General features: G+C 43.6%; 1 protein-coding gene across 1 annotated transcript in view; it reads right to left on the reverse strand.

The window, feature by feature from the left end:
• SKAP2 (src kinase associated phosphoprotein 2) overlaps window positions 1-18902 on the reverse strand; it is an 846051-nt gene that overhangs the window by 216309 nt on the left and 610840 nt on the right. The window contains exons 7-8 of the mRNA XM_069648220.1: window positions 6712-6836; window positions 2144-2207 (exon numbers count right to left, since the gene is read on the reverse strand). Coding sequence (XP_069504321.1) covers window positions 2144-2207; window positions 6712-6836 — 189 coding nt within the window. The remainder of the gene's footprint in view (window positions 1-2143; window positions 2208-6711; window positions 6837-18902) is intronic.

Consider the following 18902-nt stretch of genomic DNA (forward strand, 5'->3'; position numbering starts at 1 on the left):
CAGACTCAGAGTTAGCCGTTAGGAGCCAATTGTACCGCCCATTTTACATGCATTTTCACCAGACCGGCTTACTTGTAACGAGGGCCTATAATCCAGGAAGGGATCCCTGAAATGTCAATTACTAAACCCTGAGACTTTTGTTGAATTCAGAGGCTTATTTGTTTGAACGGCAAGGCATGTCTGGGGAGGCGATCCCTCATATTGAGGGTTACAAAACTAAGAGACCCAGTGCTTTCTTGTAAAGAGAAGTCATCCCGAGTGTTGGTTATATTGTTTATGCCAAAGGGAGTCCAGCCCATTAGTTCCCAGGGTTACTTGTTTGAAAAGCACTCATAGGAAATCTGATTATGATAGGGAGGCGGGGTGCCTGATCTACCTTGGCCCAATACTGTGTCTTCCCTTAAAAAACCTCCACCCAATTTACCATCTTGTCGGCCTGTTGTTGATCCCACTCCGCTTCATACAGCTTGTGAGGGTCTAATATAAACAGCTTGAGTGCCTGCTTTATTTTGTATAATGGAATGTATGCATGACACAGCGTTTCAATATACGTTTCTCCCTAGCTAGGTTTGCGCTATGAACCACCACGTACACATTACGAATATGCTTCTATGATGTGCATGTAATGAACACATCTATGAAAAGACTGAAGCTGTGTTCCACTCCAGGAAGTATAATGATGTTCATAATGTATTCTGAGCATAATTGCTCTGCTGCCTTTGCCATTATTTTGCAGTACGAAAAGGCTCATAAGGCTCCCGGAAGGAAAAGTGAAGAACAGATCCGGACTCCAATCCTAATCATGACTGAGAAAATTGGCAGCTAATCAACTGTCTGGCAGGGGAATGTGAAAGGAGGCAACGTGGGCCTCTGGTCAGAACCAAGAGCCAACAGTGAATGTCTTCAAAACCTGGGGACAAACTGGCGGCCCATCAGTGATATATTTAAATCACTAGGACGGATCGCAATCCTTCAACCGCAACCCAACAGTGATCCTGAGCCGCTCAAGCATTGTTAGGTCCGTTGTAGTACCTGGCGTGCCATATGACATGATATGATTAGATAGGTCATTTACAACGGGCCTGTACTCAAGTGTTTCTAGAGCTGTAAACATCCCTTCATCTAAACATTCATCTACAGAGATAGAGCAGGGTGTAGCGAGAGGGAGAGACAAAGAGTAAGGTGAAGGCACTAAGAAAGAGAGAGAGGGAAGGAGAGAGGGATAGAGATTAGGGTATGGGGCGAAAGGCAAAGAGGGGAAGGGAAAGAGTGAGAGAGTGAGAGAGAAGAAAATGTGAGAAAGAGAGAGAAATGAAAATAGAGAGGTGGCTGCTTATCTCCTCAAAGCAAAATATCAATTAATTGCATGTAAAGCTATGAATACATTATTTGAAAATAAGGCCTTTCAAAAATAAGAAAAATACATTAAACCTATGAAAATATGGCCCATTAGGTCGAGCACTATGGATGTTGAAGCATGGTCGAGCAGTATGGATGTTGAAGCATGGTCGAGCAGTATGGATGTTGAAGCTAGGTCGAGCACTATGGATGTTGAAGCATGGTCGAGCACTATGGATGTTGAAGCATGGTCGAGCAGTATGGATGTTGAAGCTAGGTCGAACACTATGGATGTTGAAGCATGGTCGAGCACTATGGATGTTGGAGCGAGGTCGAGCACTATGGATGTTGAAGCATGGTTGAGCACTATGGGTGTTGAAGCATGGTCGAGCACTATGGGTGTTGAAGCATGGTCGAGCACTATGGATGTTGGAGCTAGGTCGAGCACTATGGATGTTGAAGCTAGGTCGAGCACTATGGATGTTGAAGCATGGTCGAGCACTATGGATGTTGGAGCGAGGTCGAGCACTATGGATGTTGAAGCATGGTTGAGCACTATGGGTGTTGAAGCATGGTCAAGCACTATGGGTGTTGAAGCATGGTCGAGCACTATGGGTGTTGAAGCATGGTCGAGCACTATGGATGTTGGAGCTAGGTCGAGCACTATGGGTGTTGAAGCATGGTCGAGCACTATGGATGTTGGAGCTAGGTCGAGCACTATGGGTGTTGAAGCATGGCCACTGCAGCATAAAAGCAAGTTTACGTCCTCAATAACTTTCAAGTAGTTAAGAAAATCTCCCCTTACCTTTCACCACAAAGTCTATTTCCTGCACCCATTCCTCTGCTTCTTTGGGAGTCGCAGCTGCAAACTATCAAAAAAACACAACAATTAAAATAGAAAAATCCCCCCTTGCTGGCAGAAAGGATGCAGCCTAGCGGCCACCTCTTCGGGATGCCATTAACGATTCTCTGCATGCCTTCCGCGCCTTCTCCTGCAAGGATGCGTCCTATAATGTACCGCTAATTTTGACAAATTTACGTAATTGAAGCCGAGGATGATGGATTTGAAACTCTGATCAGCAGCTGGCAGCTGTGCAGAAAAAAACCCTGCCCCTCTTCATCAATGTCAAAGCCAGGACTGATGAACAAAATTTGCCCTTGACAATTAGAAGACACCCATGAATTTCTTCAGACTGCCGGGTACAGGTTCTTCAAAATGTTCTTGTCAGATTCCAGTGAACAACCTGACAACTTAATTAACTGGCTTTCAACTGCAATCTCAGATGTTTAAAATGTATTAAACTTACATTTGGTATTGATGCCTCAATGATAGATCCGCACGTCGCGTTAGCGATTAGCGCTCTGCTAGCTTGGAATGTATCAGAAACCCAAGTAGCAAAATATCTAGATATGTTTTCTTCTAATTCAACACCTGATTGATAAATGCTTTCTATTTTCCTTTTCACATTTCAAAGAACATCCGTTTCATAGCATCTGTGTTCTAATTTATGCATTTTCCTTACTTTGGGGATTTCTGAAAAATATGTTTCCTTATTTTTAATTTAAATTATTTTAATGTATTTTCTCTATTGTCAAGTGTGATTACAAAAGTGCATCAGAGCTCTGCACAGTATTAACACGTACAATGAAAACATTAAAATCGAACAAGCAACCAAATCACATTAATAGCAACCCTAATGCAATCAAACCCAAAAACAACCCCGAAATGGTCTTGTCCAGAGACTTAGGAAAGCTCAATAAGTTCCGGCACTTCTGCAAATCAACTGAGGGGCTTTCCAACAAGAAACAGAAGCCCCAGGAAACGATCTGTGCAAGGAGGACTATGGTCGAACCCGGTGGATCTCTAACCGGGACATATCCTTTCGTATCTACACTAAAATAGCCCATTACCCAAGCAGCTGGAGTCCTGCTGTGCACCATCTCATGGGTCGACCACGCACCTTTAAATGTATTCCTGTCCCTAAGCCAGAAAGGCTGCCTGAGCATGAGCAACCCCTTTCTGCAACTTCAAAGCTGCTGTACAACAAGTGTAAGATGCCAAGATGGAAGCTCATGCCTAGGCGGACCAGATGCGCTTTCAGTTCACAAATGCGTACACTTTGGGATTAGTAAACTTCAACTGATCCACTGAGGAGGAAGCATATGACATCAACGAATTGTAAATAGGAAGAACAGTATAGGAAACATGCTGATCCAGTGGCATGCAGGAAGAACAGGATAGGAAACATGCTGATCCAGTGGCATGCAGGAAGAACAGTATAGGAAACATGCTGATCCAGTGGCATGCAGGAAGAACAGTATAGGAAACATGCTGATCCAGTGGCATGCAGGAAGAACAGTATAGGAAACATGCTGATCCAGTGGCATGCAGGAAGAACAAACAGTATAGGGAACATGATGATCCAGTGGCATGCAGGAAGAACAATATCGGGAACATGATAATCCAGTGGCATGCAGGAATAACAAACATTATAGGGAACATGCTGATCCAGTTACATGCAGGAAGAACAGGATAGGGAACATGCTGATCCAGTGGCATGCAGGAAGAACAGTATAGGAAACATGCTGATCCAGTGGCATGCAGGAAGTACCGTATAGGGAACATGATGATCCAGTGGCATGCAGGACGAACGGGATAGGAAACATGCTGATCCAGTGGCATGCAGGAAGAACAGTATAGGAAACATGCTGATCCAGTGGCATGCAGGAAGAACAGTATAGGAAACATGCTGATCCAGTGGCATGCAGGAAGAACAAACAGTATAGGGAACATGATGATCCAGTGGCATGCAGGAAGAACAATATCGGGAACATGATGATCCAGTGGCATGCAGGAATAACAAACATTATAGGGAACATGCTGATCCAGTGACATGCAGGAAGAACAGGATAGGGAACATGCTGATCCAGTGGCATGCAGGAAGAACAGTATAGGAAACATGCTGATCCAGTGGCATGCAGGAAGTACCGTATAGGGAACATGATGATCCAGTGGCATGCAGTACGAACGGGATAGGAAACATGCTGATCCAGTGGCATGCAGGAAGAACAAACAGTATAGGGAATATGATGATCCAGTGGCATGCAGGAAGAACAATATCGGGAACATGATGATCCAGTGGCATGCAGGAATAACAAACATTATAGGGAACATGCTGATCCAGTGACATGCAGGAAGAACAGGATAGGGAACATGCTGATCCAGTGGCATGCAGGAAGAACAGTATGGGAAACATGCTGATCCAGTGGCATGCAGGAAGTACCGTATAGGGAACATGATGATCCAGTGGCATGCAGGACGAACGGGATAGGAAACATGCTGATCCAGTGGCATGCAGGAAGAACAAACAGTATAGGGAACATGATGATCCAGTGGCATGCAGTAAGAACAGTATAGGAAACATGCTGATCCAGTGGCATGCAGGAATAACAAACATTATAGGGAACATGCTGATCCAGTGACATGCAGGAAGAACAGGATAGGGAACATGCTGATCCAGTGGCATGCAGGAAGAACAGTATAGGAAACATGCTGATCCAGTGGCATGCAGGAAGTACCGTATAGGGAACATGATGATCCAGTGGCATGCAGGACGAACGGGATAGGAAACATGCTGATCCAGTGGCATGCAGGAAGAACAAACAGTATAGGGAACATGATGATCCAGTGGCATGCAGGAAGAACAATATCGGGAACATGATGATCCAGTGGCATGCAGGAATAACAAACATTATAGGGAACATGCTGATCCAGTGACATGCAGGAAGAACAGGATAGGGAACATGCTGATCCAGTGGCATGCAGGAAGAACAGTATAGGAAACATGCTGATCCAGTGGCATGCAGGAAGTACCGTATGGGGAACATGATGATCCAGTGGCATGCAGGACGAACGGGATAGGAAACATGCTGATCCAGTGGCATGCAGGAAGAACAAACAGTATAGGGAACATGATGATCCAGTGGCATGCAGGAAGAACAGTATAGGAAACATGCTGATCCAGTGGCATGCAGGAAGAACAAACAGTATAGGGAACATGATGATCCAGTGGCATGCAGGAAGAACAAACAGTATAGGGAACATGATGATCCAGTGACATGCAGGAAGAACAGGATAGGGAACATGCTGATCCAGTGGCATGCAGGAAGAACAGGATAGGGAACATGCTGATCCAGTGGCATGCAGGAAGAACAGGATAGGAAACATGCTGATCCAGTGGCATAAAGGAAGTACTGTACAGGGAATATGCGGATCCAGGGGAATGAAGGAAGCACAGTATAGGAAACATGCTGATTCAGTGGCATGAATGAAGAGGGGCATAGGAAAGATGCTAATCCAGAGGTACAAAGGCGGCACATAGGGATCTGTTTAGGGAGTGGAATGAAGGAAGCACAAACAATATAGGGAACAAGCTGATCAAGAGGCATGAAGGCAGGACATTGTAGGGTACATGCTGAACCTGAGCGTGGGGCATTAAGGAAGAACAGTGTAGGAAACATGTTGATCCAGTGTCAGTAAGGAAGAACAACGGTATAGGGTACATTTTGATCCAGTGGAATGGAGGAAGATAAGTATAGGAAACATGCAAAGGAATGAAGGTGGGACATTATAGGGAAAGTGCTGAGTCAGTAGCATGAAGGAAGATCGAACAGCATGAGGCACGAAGGCGGGTCATTATAGGGTATATACTGAGCCTGTGGCATGAAGGAAGAGCAGTATAGGGAACATGCTGATCCAATGGCCTGAAGGAGCAACATTGTAGGAAACATTCTGATCCAGAGGCATAAACTAGGAGCAGTATGGGAAACATGCGGATGTAGGGGCATAAAAGAAGTGCAGTATAGGGAACTTGATGATTCAGTGGCATAAGGGAAGAACAGTATAGGAAACATGCTGATCCAGAGGCACGAAGGAAGCACAGTATAGTGAACATGATGAACCAGTGGCATGAATGTAGAAGAGTATAGGAAACATGCTGATCCAGTGGCATGCAGGAAGCACAGTATAGTGAACATGATGAACCAGTGGCATGAATGTAGAAGAGTATAGGAAACATGCTGATCCAGTGGCATAAAGGAAGAGCAGTATATGAAAGATGTTGATCAAGTGGCATGAACTCATCTGGTCACTCTACCAATGCTGATTAGCTGACAGAAGTATCTAATGGGCTGATGCCTTGTTTTCTCTGGAAGGCCAGCAGAGTGTTGTCTGTGTGGTGGGGCCTAGTCCATCTCTTTCTATGAGTCTCTTTTGTGGGAGAAAAATCATTATTTGCACAGAGGCAGAACGATGTTATACAAAGTTACACAATAATTATATCGGATTAAAAAATATATATATTAAATTTCAACCTGGTAGATGCGCTTATCAGGAGCTGAGATTTCAAAGCAGCAATCTTTCTTTCCATCCTTCCGAAGGGTGCTGTTCATTTTCACTGAATATCCATCCACAGAAAATTCACCTTTCTGCTGTTTATCTGTAAAGGACAAAGCAAAACGTAAAACAGGCGTTGACCACAGTGGCTGTCAGTGCTTACTGGACAGCTAATTTATAAGCTGCCACCTACTGCCCTAAGGACAAGAGGCAATTCGATAATATTTGGTTTTAATGTTGCAAAGATGTCACGCCATGCAGAGAGGATTTCTACAGTTGATTAATAACCAAAAAGTAAGGCCTTCCATCAAATGTATTAATTCCTCATTAGGTTCTGTTGTGCAGCTATGCATCCTGAACGGCAAATGGGTTCATAAAATAACTTGTTGGGATTGTGTATGACGGGTGCATGAGACAGCAATGCTATCAGGCCTCAGAGAGTACCTGGTGACATGTGACTGAAGCGCGAGCCGGTTCCAGTGTCGTCCAGACTGCACAAATGTGCCATTACAGCCGCGTTCTTTTTATTTATCACCATTTAATGTTGCACAACATGCCGTTTAAATCACTGAATCACTATACCGTGTCCTTAAAGTGATTTTTGGTACATATAAAAGCCAGTCTTTTGTCTTGCAACGTCTGGATCTATGTGTACATTTTGAGATTGTTTTATAATTATATACAGTGAAAATCAGATGCTGCTTGAATTGATGCTAAATTTCATTTCTTCAAATAGAAAAGATTGTGTAAAAAATGACAAAATACAATATGCAAAATCATGTTTTTATTAGTACATACCCTTCTCAAACAGGAGAGACTCCACTGCTTTGTGATTTCCTGCTACTGCCCCTTCCTTCTCTCCTTCTGCCATCTTCTCGGCTGTTTACCCTCTAATTCTCTTACGCTATCCCCTCTAAGACCCCTACTCACCATCCCCTGCCACTTCCAAATTCCCCATCACCCTTCACCTAAAATTCCCTTAAGAAGTCTTACTTACCTGCCACCCTTGATAAGCCTCCCACACTGCTCAATATATGCCAGTTTAAGATCTGATTGGTGGGTGGTGCTTCTGCAACTTCAGTGGCCAAAGCCTTGCTGCAGGTAAGAATTAGGCATCCGTGTAAGGATACAAACCTTTGGCTTGCAGCTTCCTACGTTTCCGGTACTCTTCTTATCTGACCTTTCAGTGCGTCGAGTCGGTTTCAAGTTGGCTCGATGGGATTCAACAGAGCCATGCCACGACAAGCAGCAATGTTGTTGTGGGAGCAGAAGGCATGGTGATCCTGTTAGTGGCTAGACCGTCCACCGCTACTGGCGATAGCGGGGATGATGTAGACTGAGATGAAAGTGCCATCCTGGACGGAGTAGTATCTGTGGCCCGAATAGGTCCAAATATTTGCCTACCTTGCCTGATTCTGCTTTTGCTGAAGATGCCCAGGCGAGAATGCCCTGAAAACCTAAATTAAGAGGGGGTGGGCTGAACTTTGGGGTACATTGAAAGGCACCAAACTGAAGGTCCCTTTAAACTGAGAAACATGATTTTTTAACACTAACACCAAAAACGGCTTGGCATGTGTGGCTGCAAGGGACAACTGAAGGTCCCTTTTGCATGAAAAGCAGGATTGTTCATCACTAACACCAAAAACAGCTTTGCATGTGTGATTGCAAATTAAAACTCAAGGGCCATTTGAAAAGGGCCTACCTGTCACTAACTAGGGAAAAGCAGCATTTTAATTCACACAGCAAGAAGAAAAATCAAAGGTCCCTTTCACATGGTAAACAGGACTTTTAAACAATGACACAAAAAGGGTTTGCACGTGTGTTTGCAGTTTAAATGTGAAAAAGTACCCCTACTGACATTCAAAAAGAAACGCCCCTTTTGATTTCCCTGGAAAAGCATCTGTAGGCTAGAGACAAACCCTTTTTGCTTGCTGTGGGACCCTTCACAAGGAAGTCCCCAACTGCAGGTCTAGATTTTACATTCCCCAGCAAATTATAAAGGCAATAAAGCATCCTGCTAAAGGTGTGGAAAGCTCAGTGTTCCCCAGACTTGCTGGCTCTGAAGGCAGTGACTGCAGGACAAGTTCCCATAGGCTGGAGCATGACCCAAAGGTGTGAAAATGGAGGCAACCAACTTCAAAGTGCAAGCTGCAAACGCAAAGAGAATAATACAAACTCTGGTCACAGGCTGAACCAGTGAGACCATATGGCATGAAGGCAGGAGAATGGCCATTTGTCCTACATTAAAATTCACAATTAATTTAAAATGACTATATTCATTTAGGCATGTATGTGTTATTTATTATGTAATTTCCAGGCGATTGTGGAGATATATAATTCATCCACCTGCCACTCCGGGAACTATAATGGACATCTAAAATGGGGTTCTGGCTGATCTGAAAAGATTCCAAAGATGATACTTGGTGAACAGATGGAGGGAAAAATGAGAAATATGGGTAGTAAATTACATATTCATAACTGTTTTGCTTTTTGTGAAAATGGTAGAAAATTGCCAAACAGTTGTGCAGCATGGTGCGGACCCGGATGTTGTTTGATTAAATGCCCCACGGTTAACTGAAAAGGAAAATATATATATTCTATGGCAGTTACTAGTAAAAAACAAAGTTTTTCATACATAAATAGTTTGTGCCAAAAATTTGAAAGGAGAACAAATGGCAATTGCAAATGGGAATTACCATATGTTGCTCCAGGCCACTAAACCAATCCTGAGAGGGAGGCTGTATTCGAGGAAGAGAGAAGGGTAACTGCCTAATCCTAGCGGCAGGAATTATTGCAGGGTACTTCCCCAAGATTGTAAAATTGGTGGTGTCATCGCTTCTATATAAGGGGGACTGCACTGGGAGGAGGGGACAGAGCTGGTGAAATTTGCCATCAGGAGGGCTGCTGAAACATACCACCTGACAGCTGTAAGGAAACACCAGAGGAAATTGCTGAGAGTGCATCTGGGTGGAGCTGTCTATTTCTAGAAAGGCCTCAAAGTTGACTCGGTCCTATGGTGGGAAGCGGGAGGCCATCTTTGAGAGTGGAGTAACCAGGCTCGTGCCCCATCTTTCCAGAGTGTCCTGAGATGCAGCTGGCTTTCCTGAACTTTAAACAGAGGCTTTTTATGTAAGTAGACCAGAGCCCTGGGAAACCTAAAGATGGGGGAATCTGCTTAACTTAGACCCTTTCCCTTTATAGTGAGCAGGGGAGGGGGTAAACTGTGTAGATCCTTAGCCTAGTTAACTAAAACTAGTAATTTAATTAATTCCCCATTAGACAGAGCACTATAGGGTGAATTCTGTTAAAATTAAAAATTAACAAAGCTCACGTTCCAGTGTGAGCTGAAAACTATAGCCTTTAATTTAATTGGGTAATAATTTCTGTCTGCTGACCCCAACTTCTTTAAGGAAGAGAGGTGTCTTTTTTCTTAAATCAGTCCAACCTTTTTATCCAGCTTCCCCAACACAGGCCTTTCAGTGGAGGTTGGTCTGAAATCCAAAATTCCCCAAATCATTCCAGTTTTTCTGTCTGACTTCCCCAAAACAGACAAGACAGCACTGGAAAGCCAGTGATGCCAGTAGCCTTACTAAAGGTAGCACTTAAACAGCTGATAGCACTTAAACAGCTGCACTACCCCGCGCATGTAACTAGGAAAAGCCTTGCAGCTACTATAGCGGAGGACTGGTTCATACCTAACCTGTTAGAACACGTCGCATTTTACATAGTAAATTGCATCGTATGTCAAATGTTTACTGCTGGGCACACACTGCGAACAATCAAGGGAGTAATCCCTAGACCAAATGGTCCTTTTCAGCATTTACATATTGACTAGGTTGATATGCTGCAGGAAGGTAGTGAATATAGGTATATGATAGTGGTAGTGTGCCCCTTTTCGAGATGGATTGAAGCTGGTCCATGCACACATCCTGATGCCACTTTTGCAGCAAAGGTTTTAGTATGAGAAGTATTTCCTAGATGGGGAATATATGAGGAGTTGAGACGCAACAATGGTCCACATTGTGTAAATGAACTATTCGAACAGATTAGCTTGTTATTGAATTTAAAACATACATTTTCTTCTGCTTATCACCTGCAAGTGAAGGGAATATGTGAGAGACTCAACGGTCTTCTCAAAGAGAGAATTGCAAAATAAAAATTGACACGGAAGAAAGGATGGCTTTATTGCCTACCCCTAGCATTATATGCATTAAGGAATCAGCCTCTGTCAGACCACCACCTCAAACCCCATGAGCTAGTAACAGGGAGGCAAATGAGGACGCCTCTGACTCTTCCATCGAGGAATAGAAGTGATGCCCAGAAGACAGCAGAAATGTTAGGAAATGAGATACGTGATTATTTGACATGTATGACCGCTAATATCTCTGTCATTTCAGATCAATACAGCAGCAAGCAGCGTCAGTCTCAGGATGCAAGCAACAACCATTCAGCAACCGGACTACAAGAACTATTACCTGAAACTAGATTATTTGTGGGAGACCCAATCCTAGTCCCAAATTACAGTAGGAAGTGACACAAGCCCAGTTTGTTGGTCCCTACATTATCGAAAATATTACCCCTTTTGCAGTAAAAGTCCAAGAAAGACGTGCCTGGATACACTTGGGCAATGTTAAACTGTATGCTGCTGAGACCGATCCACCCCCACCCATTGATTCGGAAGCAAGCCAACACAAAGTAGTTCAGCACGTGCAGACTTGATAGATAACGAGGAAGAAGGATGCAGAAAGTGCTGAGTAAATAAATGCAAATGTGCATTTGGACTGTGGCTTTCCGTGAACACTCTTTATAGATATTATAGCAGGCATGCAAACTTATTGCTTGAGCCACATAAATCTTTTTGAACTTGGACTTTAGAAAGTATTGAAGTCCTGAGAAATATGCCAGATCTTCAGTTCTTGTTTAACGACTGGAAGAGGGAACAGTTTCCAGATTTGTTCCTCATGGAAATTCTTTTTGGTCAAAATCAATGGTCCCGTCAAACATCAACGGCCATAGATTACTTATTATGATCTTTATTTACTTAATTCGAGTGCGCCCTTATCTTGTTTGTCAAAAAACCAACACGTATATGTTTCTGCAAGACCATATAAATAGTCCTGCAATTGAACGGTTACTTTTGGAGATAATCAAGCAAAATTGCAACTTCCTGAACACCTGATAAGGTTGCCTGAATACAGAGGTTTTTCCTTCCTTAAAAGTAGTTCACAGGCAACATGTGGAGTCCTAATAGTGATACAGTAGTAGACAGCAAACAAGCCCAGTGACGTATGAGGAATCACTGCTGGTGGGGATTAATAAACTGGTGCCTGATATATGTTTTCACAGGATCTATCATTATTTTTCTGTTTCTACTAATGTAAGCTGCTTATCTTGCCGGTCCAAAGCAAGCAGAAGTTCCTTTAATTCTTCCCACAGCAGTGACTCTTACAGACCTATCTGTTGTATGAAGGCCAAAGCCATATATGATTGTCCCTACACCAGTGACACATGTGAAGTCACCTATTTCTATGACAGATGGCCTTCCCTTTGGAGAGAGGTCTGTTTTTGATTTTCTCCATGATCATTATGTACAGACTCACTTATCATGAAAGAGACCTAAGGGAGGTATAAGAGAAGATGATTATGAATGAAATGATTGTCTAGACAGTACAGCACATTTGGGAAATAACATGTGGTATCAACACATGAAAGAAGTAGGCAAAAGTACCTCGGAGGAGAGTTGCTATGTTTGTGCTCCCCTACCTTATGCATTGGGGAATTCTAAGATATTCATAACTATAGAAATAGATGTCCAGACAGTTGATTGCCTTATTCACCTTGTACTCTGTCATACAAGAGGTCAATTCCAGGGTCGAACAGCATCCTTAGTATGGGTGGCAGAATGGTCAGCACCAGAAAAAGATGATTATGTGCAAGATTTGACAACAAGAACAAGAACACACACAGATATCATGTGATAAGATACAAAGAGCCTGGAATGAAAGGAGCAGGAATCAGATGGGAGGTAAATAAAAAGCGTAATTGCCAAGGAAAGACTGAAGAAGAAATCTAAAGATCCAAAGAGAGAGGACAGATGCAAATGTGGGTAACAGTACTTTCACCAGATGGATGCGAAGAAGGCATACTCGTATGCAGAGCAGTAGCAGTTACTGGACATCGCAAACCAGTTATAGATCATGTGGAGCCAGGATGCGAACCACTCTGGCCAAGTCTTGCCAAGCTGCTAACCTGGGTTGAAGATAAAGGAGGCCCAGTGTAGATACTGCCCTTAGGAAGTGCAGAACTGTGATTCACAAAGAATGGCACAAGAAAGGTTGGAGAGAATCAACAATGCAGACAAATCTTTGATGAACCAGGAATGAAGGATGGGACAGTAGTGATAATGGACAACTACTGCGCTTGTGGATCCAGAGCTTATATGAAGGTACCCAGAGATTGGGTAGGACTATGTTTTATAGTGATCATTCATGTTCCAGCATTAGTGATTCCGCGAAGCGACCTGAACATTGGAGAGTTTCCAAAGGCTGATGCTCATCTAAGGAAGAAGAGGTCACTTGGATTTCTGAATCGAACAAAGAGGGAGAACTATTTCTCAGCCAAGTCAATAGAAGCTTTCAATGCTATTCCATATGAGCATAGGTTGTTCAGCAAGACTGTGTCAGTATTCACAACTATCTTTATGTCAGGGATACAGACGATGGCAAATGCTAAATGATTCAAAGGACCCGATGGGAGCTTTTGCAGACGATCACCCCTACTGTAAACAGATTCAACGTGATCAAAGAAGAACTGGAAGCTATAAGACTGATGACACTCCAGAATAGGTATGTCTTGGACATGATCACAGCAATGGATGGAAGTGTTTGTGCCAAAATCAGAGCATCATGTTGCAACATCTCACAATGGGACCTTGACAGAGGCAATAATGATGCGGACAAACTAGCACACCAAGATTGAAGATGAAGTAGAAGACACTGCAGATGACAGCTCATTTGCATCAATCTTCTCATGGGTTCCACAATGGATTGTGAACATTTTCAAGTTTCTTGGAGCATTACTGGTGATGATAATGTTTGGATTCTGTGTGATCAGGATGATCACACAGTGCAAGAAGACAACGAAGAAAGCAGTAGCAATGAAGATTATGATCAATGCTGAATCTGGGCTAGAACCCAGAGAACTGACTTATGAAGAGATCAGAGTCTGTATAAAGGCTAGAATCCATGCACCTGAAGGAACAAAGTTCCTTTATCCAAGAGACCACAAGAAATATGTGGGAAGATGGATCTACTGCAGTCCGACTGGCTAATGCAATCTTATTACTTGGAGCGTTGATGACCATGGAAAATCAGCAGGATCTTTGAAGGGTGTGATAAAGCTATGGACCCCAAAGAAGAACTTCTTCAAGAGAGGATTTCTAGATGCAGAGACTGGTGAGAGAGTGGTCAATTAATCAATCAGAGGGGGGAATGTAGAGGAGGAGCCAAACGCCTCTACCAGAAGTCCCGCCCATAAATTGCCTATATGTTGGGAACCGGAAATATTGACAAGCAAGACACCTGTAATGATGCCAATACCATGAGCAGCCTTTGAAGCAAAGTATCCATTGAGAAAACCTTTCTCTATGTATCCACGAAGAGCTCACAGTCTCTTGGGGAAGATCTCTGAAGAGCGAGAGAAGATGAACGAAAGAGCTGACTGGTGAGGTCACATGACGTAAAGAGACACACTGAAAAAAGATAACAGAAGAGAAAGTAAAGAGAACATATAGAATTTGGTGACGAAGTAAGAATCAAGTAAACCTTCACATGCAAAATGAAGATTATTCGTGTGAAGAGCACAGAAGAAAATGGAATCCATTTTCTAATTGAACAGATGCAGGAAACCCAAGTAGACTAAGTAATCATAAAGGCTGGCTATATATAGTGAATAGATTGCGGCGATGCACCAAGTTATATAAATGCATAAGAAATCTGGATGTTCCACATCGTGTTTTAGCAAACTGAGACCCCATGAGCAGGAAAGCTGAAAGTGTGGCGTATTTAATAAAAGTAGCTGATGAGCAAGAAAGAATCCAAGAGGGCTTGGTTGGCCTAGTGTCAAAAGGCCAGTACAGCTGAAAACTGGTTGTCTAGCCTCAAGAGATACAATGAATTCAAGAGACGGGCCGAGCTCCTGTCAAGGTACAGCAAAAATACAATGAGTGCCAAGTTGTATCCATTTTAAAGCCATTAGATACAGAGAAGAAGCACAAAACGTGGTCTCCAGTCACGTGACCTAGATGGAAATAGACTTGGCCAGATGACGCTGAGGCGAGAAGATGAGAGCATGCTCACACTCCCTTTTTATTCCCAAGAGTTGTGAGACTTGCAAGACCACTTTCAAAGGCTAATTGAAGGACAGAAAGTAAGAGTGATGATAGATGTTGGGCTAATTGGGTGGGGAGGCATGGTCAAGCCAACCCATCAGGACCTGGGGTACCAGCTTGCGTGCTGCTAGCATGTGGAATATTCCAGAAGGGTCCAAGTGTGTCAACCAATCATAGAGGGCCACATATCAAAGAGCCCCTTAGTTTTATTTTATGAACCAATAAATTGTTGTGTATTTTATGACGATAAAGATCACTTGCACTAGAGGAGGGCTTAGATGCCCGCCTGACAATAGAGACCCAATCACAACCACACACCCCACAGAAAGTATATGTAGATGTTAACCGTTATCCAACCACAATCCAGTTTACGTTTTACAGTTTGCCACCTAGTATGACGTCAGTGATGACGAAGTTTTGCTATAAAAGCTTATTTTCTATGTAAATCATTGAGACCTTTCTATGAGATGTCTGTTGATGTCCATTGTACTGCCTGTTTTAGATAATTGTTAATAAAACAGCATACCTTTTGCCAACTTCCTGTTTCTATCTTTTTACTGATGTTTGAGTAACTTTTGCATCCCCATCCATCCCATAGGAGCGCCACCTCGTCTTAGAGGGCCCATACAGATTCAATTTGCTACAAATATGCGATTGTGACTGAGTGTAGGGACTAACGTGACTAACGAAAATGGGTTTGGGGGGTTAGAGAGTTTCTTCCCCCTCCCCTGAGATATGTTTTAAAAAATGGGTTAAAATGGTGCATTACACAGCACACTTTCTGTGAAAATTTGGATAAAAGGCCGGTTTTGTAGAGTGTAGCGTAAATCATGAAAAAAGTCACCAAAAGTGCACAGGGCATTTCCCAATGCATTATCATGCTGGACACTGCAATATATGCCGGTGTAAAAAACATCTTCATGCTGGCTGTGCCCATACATTTCCATGCTGGCTTCACCAACATATGCTAGTAGTCCCATATAAGAACATACTCATGTTCTCTTTAAGATTTTTTTATAGTATCATTATTGGCACTGGGCACAAAACTGGCTCTGCCAATATATGCCAGCACTCCTATGTAAGAACATACTCCCGTTGATTTGGCCATTCAAAGTGACATGTCACAATATGAAAACCTGTTCAAACTGGTTCCAATGTAAGCCACTATAGACCTGTAAGAACATTTATCCTGCTTGATTCATCATAGATCCTCCGTTAATACAAATTCATGCTACAGTAAAATAACATACAGGCCGCTAAACCAAAACATCAGTCTCGCGAGGTAACACTACTTATCATGCTTGCTTTTTTAAAGATGCTGAGTAATACATGTCATGCCAGAGTAAGCAAAGTCTAGACTGACTGCACCAAAATGCCAGTCTAGCCAGGTAATGACACATGTGAACTTGGCTTTGCCCGAAAATACCAGCAAAACCTGCAAAGTCAAAAAAAGGATGTGTCAGAAATGCTCCAGTGATCTTCAGTTTCCAGGGCATTACACACACATGCACCCATACATCCCCTCTCACATTCATTCACACTGCATTCACCACACAGGCACACAAAACCATAACATTCAAACACACATACCACATTCATACTCATCCACCCACCAATCACTCACACCTTATCTTACATCCACTCATTGAATTCTCTACACAGGCACACACCCACCCGCTCAGAACATTCAAAAACACACATCACATCTCATTCACCCACCATTCACATACATACATCTGACACACACTTCACACATGTAAAATACACATCATGGGCCTCATTACGAGGTTGGAGGTAGCTTTGTCGGTAAAACCAGCAAGGCTACCTCCAAACTCGCATCCGGGTCTGTCACCCGCGAGTGGGCAATTACCGGGCTATTCCAGCCCAGCCAGGCCCGGTAATTGCCCTTTCGCAGGTGCCGGGTCCGGTACATCCCCGTTCCCATTTGCGCCCCATAGGGCTCAATGGGAATGGGGAGGGTGGTAGCACCTGTACCGTTAACAACGGTACCAGTGCCAGCATGATGTTCTGCTCACGGGTGCCGGTACGGCCACCAGGTCAGACCTGGTGACTGCAAGGGCACCCACGAGCAGAACTCGTAGTATGGCGGTACGGTAGCAACAGTGCCGGTAATGAGGCCCCATATTTACTTGCAGCTTCAGTCCGTCCTTCCAGGCCACCCTTGGCTCCTCTTGTGCTGCTCACAAACAGGAACCAGGAAGCTGCGAGAGCTTCCTGGTTCCTGTATGTGAGCTCTAGGAAGTCAGCGAGAAGGGGTTCGAGCTGAACCTGGCATGTGACATGTGCTACATGTCACGTCTGCTCCAACGTCAACTCATACTGAGCACCCCCCTCTCGCCCCAGGCCTGGTGTGGCAGGGGTCCCCAGACCACATAGGCTGCGTGGACCCCACTACACCAGGAGCTTCCATGTTTTTCTTCTTTTTTTTAAACTTTTTTTTTTGTTTTAAATAATTGGGGTCGCAAGGGAGTCCCCCAGGGGTTGCAAACTGTGACCCAGGGGTCACAATTGTAGCCCTCAGCAACCATCAAATGACGTCCCTGCTGACCACACCTATACTACAGCTCTGCTGCCAAATGAGAAAAAGGAGTTCAGGGAGTAATGAAGACATCTAACAAGACTGCTTTCTTGAATTCGCAGTATTTCTGGTCCCTTTCAAGGTACTGATCTCTGCTCGTTGATAAGCTCTGCCAAGGAGCATAAGAATGAACACTGGCACAACACATTAGGGCTAATGGGTGCCTTGCAAACAAGACATTTGCTGTTTTACCAGTAGGTCTCCACAAATGTAAAGGCTGCCCACAGCAGTCTTCAATGTGTCCTACAGACTGGGTGCATGGTCTCATGTCAATGGGTTCCAGAGTTCTTAAAAGAAACAAACAAGCTTCACATGTACCTTTGCTACCATCATAGATCACGCCAAGCCTCATATGCCACAATAATGCTATTCAATGAAGCACAGAGTGCTCAGTTGTGTGGTAGGTGACCAGCGCCCAAGTTAGTGGTTGGAAGCCGAAGGCAGTGGACTCAAATGTGGGTGAAGGTCGCCTAGCATACAAGAGAGTCTGATGGTAATGGCCCTAATGTTATTGGAGCTTGTTGAGGGGGGTGGGTAGAAAGAGCCGCCTCACCTGGAGCTTCCTGTAACCCGGTCTACCCATGTCTCCTTGACAAGTGCTCAGTGTACACATATCACTAAAAGAAGCTTGAAATGCAGCCTTTGGAGGTGGTGAACGCCTCCATTCCAGTCATGCTTACTAGAAGAGACAGAAACTGAGAGAAGAACAAAGGCGACTCTAAGAATGTGGACTTTTACTATGGGCAGAGCCTGGATTCTGCACAGTCTGACGGTCTAAAGAGAAGAAAACATGCTCTAATGGCATTAATGCCTCACACATGCATGGTACTCATCAAATCCGCTTTGAAATTATTGATTTTACAAGCAGTGCTACAGATACTTTTGGGGGGGCGGAGGGGGGTGAAAATATGAACTTCAAGGCCTAAACGTGTTTAAATCATGAATTGTTTTTGGAAATCATAATACTTGCACGTTTAAACGTTTGGGTGTAAATAACGTCCCAGACTAAAAATGGAAGTGAATTGTCAGCTGGTAGGATTCTCCCGCCTTCTGTTTTTTTAGTCTGACAACAAAACCTAAGGCAATCTAACACCTGCATTTATTAAATTCCCAATCCGTCTACTGAGAGTGGATGGAGGCATTTTGAAGACATTCAGGACAAATAAAAATACTATGGACAT

The sequence above is a fragment of the Ambystoma mexicanum genome, chromosome 2q (genome assembly GCF_040938575.1).
Source record: "Ambystoma mexicanum isolate Mex_15411 chromosome 2q, UKY_AmexF1_1, whole genome shotgun sequence".
NCBI classification, from domain to species: Eukaryota; Metazoa; Chordata; class Amphibia; order Caudata; family Ambystomatidae; genus Ambystoma; species Ambystoma mexicanum.